Genomic DNA, 7,166 nt, shown 5'->3' with positions numbered 1-7,166 from the left:
TAATTCGTCGTAACAGTAATTCAACTGACAAACCTGAGGTCGACGGTGCGCTCATTTTACGGCCCCCTCTCCATCAGTGCTCCGTTTTACAGGTATTTAAAGCTACTTAGCTCCACGGAAAGGAAAAAAGTCGAAACAAGGATGCGAGATCCAGGAATCGAACTCAGGACCTCTTGCACCAAGGCCGCGCACTTACCGACTGTGGCATAATTGCTCCGTACGATACTTCGGTTGCTTATGTAAGCAGAAAAAGTCATGACATTATTTACAGACACAACTAAAATGCGGCGCAAAACGTGGTCACGCTACAATAATTTGGCCTCATAACGTTATCATTTTCTCTCAGGAGCTTTCTGCTACACACTTTTTGGTATAAAAGCTCAATTAATCATCAGAAAAGAGGAACCAATGGTGCTTGCCCATCGGGCAAGCTACGATAAGAAAACGCTAGCCCAACAAGTCATTCCACTAGCCCCGGGCTATCGGACAGCACTTTCGTTGCGCTCTGCTACACATGTGTAAAAACGCCAACAAAACTGCTACAACGCCCTATGACCAAGAACACGAAGAATCCTGGCGCATGCGCAGATCTAACAAACCGCTGACCGTGAAGGTATTTAAAACTTGTGCTCCTAGATGTTAACTCTGTTGAATTGCATTTAACCAGAAACCCATAAGGGTTGAAACGTGTAACGGCCCCTTGTGTGCTTGGAAACAAGCTTCTGAATATTCGATTTGCTAAGTACCATATTTGGAACAACAAGAGCGAGGGGTTTCCAAATATGGTACTTAGCAATGAAACATTCAACCAATCAGTCCGCACTGAATATTCGGAAGCTGTGAACGCGCGTTACACGTTTCAACCCTTATGGGTTTCTGATTTAACTGCATTAATTGTAAATTTTACCTCTGCAATTGCTGTATGAAAAAATGTCTGCACAGCTTAAAGCAGCAAATAAGACAGCAAAAAACAGTTCCACAAGGTACTTGTACATCATGCTACCTGTGGACTCAAAGCATTAGATCAACAAAATGAGATTTGCTTTCAGTGGGTTAAAATAAAGGTATACTCAGTGTGATAACTGAAAAGAGATTCAAGACTGAGCTGACTGATGTGTCAGTGATTAATAAAAGTGATGTGTTTAAAAGTCTAAAAATGTTTCGAAGATTTTAAATACATGTATAATAATATTACGTTCCGTGGTTCTAAGCTTTACCTTACAAAAATCCTGTGTCCTTTTTATCCCTGTATTTGGCAAATATTACTTCCTGTTTTGTGGTTTCTTACAGGCCACTGTAATGATATTATTATATTCCTCTCTAAACCATAAATAGAAACGTTTTTAATATCTTGTCAAAGAAATTTCAGTTTTGAGTTTAAATTTACAGTCTGATACATTGTACAGCTTCTTTCAATGCAACTGAAAGCACTGTCAATCTTTACAGGAACTTTTTCCTTTCCTTTCAGAAACAGCAATATCTTGAATAGATTCTACACTTTCTAAAACTTCTTACTGGTAAACCCCTCTATTCCAAAACTATGCCCTCTTTAAAGATTTTCTGCATAACTTTGGGCTCCTGAGCACCAAGTAGTCAAGTGTAACTACATGTATTTTTAAATGATTCCCATGCACAGTTCCTCTCTCGCTCTCTCTCCGCTGTGCTTTATAGAAAGCAACAGTTTAATACTTTACATAATTGCTGCCGCAGCGAGTGAGCTTGAAGCGAACGAGCGAGGCAGCTCTCTAATCAGCAGAAGATTACATTATAGGGGCTTGCAATCACTTTTTCTTACCAAATGCAAGGAATTGTGGTTATGCGCAAATGGGAGATTTAGGATGCGCAGGATGCGCAGGGAACCATGTGCTTGCTTGTCTTAGCGAAGGAAGGAGAAGGTTAGTTGTTCTATGTGTAACTTGCTCCTTTTTTGGTCTTTTTGCTTTAATTCTTCATATCTGTAATAACTTTACTTATGTAAAAGTTACCTTTGCTTTATTTCAGGGTCAAATTGCTGCTTGCAATACTTGTATTAAGTTCGAGGTAAGATTTTTTAACTTGCATCTCCAAGCACGCATTATACTGCACGCTTCACCGAAGTGAGTTCTTCGGTGCCTTCTTCGGCATATGAATTGCTCCTTTCTTTCGCGTGTTGTTGCTTTTTACGCTTCTGTTACGAAAATACCGTTTGGTAATAAAACAAATATGTCTAATTGTAATTTATATTCAATTATATTCCGGCACAGTTCCTATCAACAGGGATATCAACTTTGAAAAGGTTTTTGGCTACACGGTTTTCAAAAAACGCCATCGCAATCCCCTTAAATCTTCTTCAGTTTGGCCCATCCTTGGTTCCTTTTTTATTTAATGAGCTATTTAAGTTATCCTTTGATGTTTTAATTAATTTGGTGGCCAGTTCTCATTTGCTGACTGAAGATCTTGAAACTTGTTACAAACTTCACTCTTGCTTTAGCTTGCATATAGCATTTAATTCACTGAAAGTACATGTAGTTTTTTGGTTATTTTTGCAAGGGAAATGATTGTTTCATTTTATCATTTTTTCAGATTCCCATTGACAGATTTCCAAAGTGATAATTTTGTCTATGTTATACTTACAACAAAATGATGCTGTTAGGATGTATTCAATTTCAATTCAGTTTTATTTGACTTACACAAAATATCATATCTACAACAAAACATTGCTGTTAGGATGTATTCAATTTCAATTTAATTTTATTTAACTTACACAAAATATTATGTAGTCTACATAAAGTTAGATTCATAAATTTAAAAATGTTTCGTAAAAAAAATTAACTGCTTAACAGAGTACATGATGTCCCTGCAATGTCAAATTCAGAATGATAGTATATAGCTGATTTTACAACATATTTTATAGTTGCTGTGAAACACACATTTGATTTTTATAGTCTGTTGCTCTTGAACATGTAAAGTTTGTGATGAAAAAAATAACAGTTTAGCTGGGGACATCATGTTACTGAAATGTCAAATTCATATGTACACGTAGAATGTGGTTGATTTTACCACTTTGTTTAGTTGCTGCTGAAGAAAAATCTGATTTTAACAGTATATAATTATTTCAACTACCAAAAGGTCGTAAAAACGTGAGTATGTCATAAAAAAATTAACTGTAGTGTTTCACAGAGTATAAAGTGACTATAATGTCAAATTCATAATAGTTTCGAGTTGATTTTACAACATTGCAAGTTGCTGTTCGAGAAACAACTGATTTTCAATACCATAATGTTGATGTGACAGAGTTTAGAGTACTTAACAAAATGTTGTTTTATATATCATTTTATTACACAGTTTTTTTGGGAATGTCTGTTGCTCAATGTTGATGTTTTGCCACCGTTCATTTTCTCAAGAAAACAGGTTTTCACAGGTTACAATATAGCCCCCTCTATGTACCGAAACACATCATGAAGTTCTGCTCAAAGATCCTTTTCCAATTGCCATTAAAAGTATTTATTTATTACTTTCGTCTTTTTTTGAGGACGGGGGAGACAACATCAAATATTAATGAAGGCTGAAATAACCAAAAATTTCGAAACAAAAAATGCCACATGCACGCAATATCTATTCAAACCTAGCTAGAAAACCCCCGACCTAAAACAGTTTTACTTGATTTCCTATCATAACAATACCATTATGTCTTGTGCAAAACAATAATTCTTCACAGTTCAGTTCATAGGGTATCAATTACCATACTCAATATCGTCCTCCCTTTTGGCAGCATTTTTATCATTTAGGTATACTAGTTTTAGCCTGTAAATTCTCTCACAGCAACAATGGAATTCAGCTCACAGTTTTGAATGATTGTACAAACACTGAGTGGAAGTTTCCTTACACAAAATGAAACCTTTTTCACAAGGTGACCCTTCTGATAACATTTATTATACACATATCAAGGAAAGAAAACTTTATTTTTTAATACTGTCTACAGATACATTGGATCAAACACTTTTCAAATGAATATTGGGAATGTTTACACTGAAATGCAGAATCAATTATAATCACTAATCAATGTTGGATTGTTAAAAAATCAGTTCCTCTCAGCCGTCAAATTACAAATAAAATATGAAAAGCTTTTCTCAAATTAAGGCTAATGTTATTACCTGGCTACCTCCAGTGGTTTAACCATGAACAGCCCTGTTTTAGTTTAGAAAAAAACAGCATTAAATTTCGCTTTTAATACTCTTTAGTATTCGTTTTATTGCATTTTCTGCCTAAGTTATGGTTTTAATCACGTCTCATCATGTGCTGCAGATTAAAGAACGGTGGAACTTGTCGATTCTTGAAAATATCACACGAAGAAGTCGTTGAGATCTACTTCAAAGAACAGTAGTGAACATTTTTAAAATTTGACAACTTCGATGAAATTTACATCCTACAATCCTAACAAACACAAACAAAACTAATTGTGTGTAAACAAAGACATTTTGTCTTTGCATGCTGCAGTAGTAGTTATCTTTATATCTTAAACCTATCAAAAGGAACTCATTCCCTTGCACATACAGTATAAACAAAGTTATAACAGACTTCATGCCCTGAATGGAAGCAATAATTGAACATTATTCTTTTTACAAAAAGACGCGAGTCATTCGCGCGACTTCCATGCGTCGAGAAACAAATATATTCTTCTCGGTTGATTGGAACCACAGTAGCAGCCTCTACCAGAAATTAAACATGGAACAGTATTTTAATATCATTCTAAGATTAAATGGAATGGTTTCTTTCTGCCAATCCTTTTTCCATCTCGATATTTCACTTGAAAATCTTAATCTTCTACCCTTTGGACTTGACAGACGATTACATCACAAATCCTTACGTTACGTACGTCCTTAATTAAATCTTGCACTGCGTTTCAAGTAAATTCCAGTTAAAGACTAAATGCATTTATCGCACAGTGCGTGGAGGATACTCATAAATGCAAGTGATAAAGGGAAATACGTATGATATCCACAACCTTGATTTTAATATCAAATTCAACAAAGGACGATTCCTTCCATTCACGGACTGCATTATTAATTGCCCCGTACGAGTCACAACATAATTCCTGTTTAATAGAAAGGCGTTGCTACATAATTCCATTAAATTCTGTTTTTATCCCTCCGTTAAAATGAAAAATTACCACATAATATGCTTCATACAACTTTTCTTAACCGTAGTTGTCGATTGCTATATTCAAGTCGTAACAAACTAACTTATTTATCTGATGGACTTCTGGACTTTTCACTTCGTTCCATGAAATGCAGGACTTCCCTTCTAGATATTCCGCCCAGAAAAACCCATTACCAGCTTTGTTGCTCAAACTGTTCACGAACCGAAGTATTCCGTTAAATTTGACAGATAGCTTTTATAGATGGTTATCGCGCGGCGGGACAGTTGTCTGACGTACAGATAAGTGTAGATTCGACCGAACGAAAAACAACGACCTATGGACAAATATTCTATTACCGAAAAAATTTACACCATTGCTTTCCAATAATACCTCTGCATACGCTGGCACCAGCAAAGTAATTTGTAAAATTCTTGGGTGCTTTAATAAACTGTCGAATGAAAACACGGTAGGAAAATAACGAACCTCCCTCTATTGGGCACTTAGAAAAGAAGAAGCAATAACACTACACTACAAATATTCCAGCTGCACCTTTCGTTAAAATTCTGCACTCAAAGCACAAGAATCTACTAATAACACATGAATATTGTTGTATCGTCAAAATTCTCACCTTCGAAAGTTCTTCAGAGTATTTTTAAATTCAAAACTTCTTCTTCGTCACACACAATATCCATACGTGACGTAGGCTTATATTATTTCCAAGCTGAGCACAAGTCAGGACGCTCTACAAGTAAAGCTAAGCACACGTATCAAAGACCTGAATTGTCCGCATCGACCTCCAATACTCATTGACTGATACAACGACGTAAAAAGTACACCAAAACATGGAATCCCGGAAAACCGTCACAAGCTCATTAAGATATGGAACAAAAGAAAGGTCACGTGTTCCAAAGTTGAATTGATACTATTCCAGGTTGACAATGGCATAAAAATAGATAGGATTTTCAGCTGAAAACCTGTTGGAAATGAGTTAATTAATTCTGATAGCGAAGATTTCCGCTAGAGCATAAAATCTCCGAAAATAACTTAAGAAAAGAAACAATTTTAATTTTTGAGCCGGACTTACGCAGTAAGCGGAATAAGTGGCAAAACCCATAAACCTTTAATACTTCTGCCGATTGTTATTCTTCATTTGCGCCGTTTTTCACTTTCCGATAAGAGTTTTCCTTTTAAACTATTGTGCCTGTTACTTCTTTGTATGTTTAAGCGTGGTAAAGGGTTACGATATTTCGCTTGGATTTCACATGACGTCACGGCCGCCATGTTGGTGTCCCCAAACAATGAAATGGCGGCCATGTTGGTGTCGCAATCCGATCCTCCGGGAATTGAAAGTATGCCAACCTCGTCCCCAGGGCCTTCTCCTCTGCGATTTTCGCCATTTTGAAAATCGCAGAGGAGAAGGCCCTGGGGACGAGGTTGGAAAGTATGCTAACGTCTTCTTTTGTTTTCGTTGAAAAACATGGCTGTTGATCACGTGAGTGAAAACCAACAATAGTGACATGCCTTATGGCATGGGGCGCACGCTTACTCCTCGGCCCCTCCCCCATCGCGTTCTCATTTGACTTCGGACCTGGTTTTCCCGCGGCCATAATTCAAAACAACCACTCGAAAGTTAACGAGGCCTTTCCAAGCGTTCTTGGCGACAAGCGACATCGCTCCAGAACTGCAAAAAATGTAGCGACAATCTTGTTCCAGACCACCGACAGCCGACAGAACCTGACGGAAAAAAAGCGACAATTTGCGACAGCGACAATCCATTTTTAACTTCGACAAAGCGACATCTTTTCACTTTGTTATTTCGACAGCAACATGACCGACCAGGCCAGCATGACTCTAAATCTTCTCTTCTGTTGGTGTTGCTACAAATATATTTCTTGTGCAAATTAAGATATATTAAACAAACCATCATTCAACACTTGACGTGCTTCTTATGCAGTGAGCGTCTTATGTCTCTTATTTCCTTTTTTGGTACAAAGGTCGACACGAAGTCACGTCAGTGATGATTCTCCAACTCGGTGACTTTTATCGC

The 7,166-nt window shown here is 36.9% G+C and overlaps 1 protein-coding gene and 1 long non-coding RNA gene across 4 annotated transcripts in view; one reads left to right on the top strand and one right to left on the bottom strand.

Annotated features, from left to right (window-relative positions):
* Nucleotides 1-6,021, bottom strand: part of LOC138039092 (semaphorin-1A-like) — a 75,814-nt gene extending 69,793 nt beyond the window's left edge. Inside the window, exons 1-3 of one of the 3 annotated variants that reach the window (XM_068885264.1) lie at nucleotides 5,748-5,987; nucleotides 1,218-1,320; nucleotides 908-1,003 (exon numbers count right to left, since the gene is read on the bottom strand). In XM_068885264.1, coding sequence (XP_068741365.1) covers nucleotides 908-998 — 91 coding nt within the window. In that variant the 5' untranslated portion in view covers nucleotides 999-1,003; nucleotides 1,218-1,320; nucleotides 5,748-5,987. Of the gene's footprint in view, nucleotides 1-907; nucleotides 1,004-1,217; nucleotides 1,321-5,747 lie in introns of all 3 variants that reach the window. The other 2 variants (XR_011130362.1, XM_068885265.1) reach the window with 2 other exon arrangements.
* On the top strand, nucleotides 1,499-3,330 carry LOC138039094 (uncharacterized). Its single transcript, XR_011130363.1, has 3 exons — nucleotides 1,499-1,895; nucleotides 2,002-2,040; nucleotides 2,563-3,330. It is a non-coding gene; the product is annotated as an uncharacterized lncRNA (long non-coding RNA).
* Nucleotides 6,022-7,166: the final 1,145 nt, after the last annotated feature.

Source organism: Montipora capricornis, chromosome 2 (genome assembly GCF_036669925.1).
Source record: "Montipora capricornis isolate CH-2021 chromosome 2, ASM3666992v2, whole genome shotgun sequence".
Taxonomy (NCBI): Eukaryota; Metazoa; Cnidaria; class Anthozoa; order Scleractinia; family Acroporidae; genus Montipora; species Montipora capricornis.
Note: the sequence above shows the minus strand (reverse complement) of the source record. Positions and strands in the feature narration are given on the sequence as shown.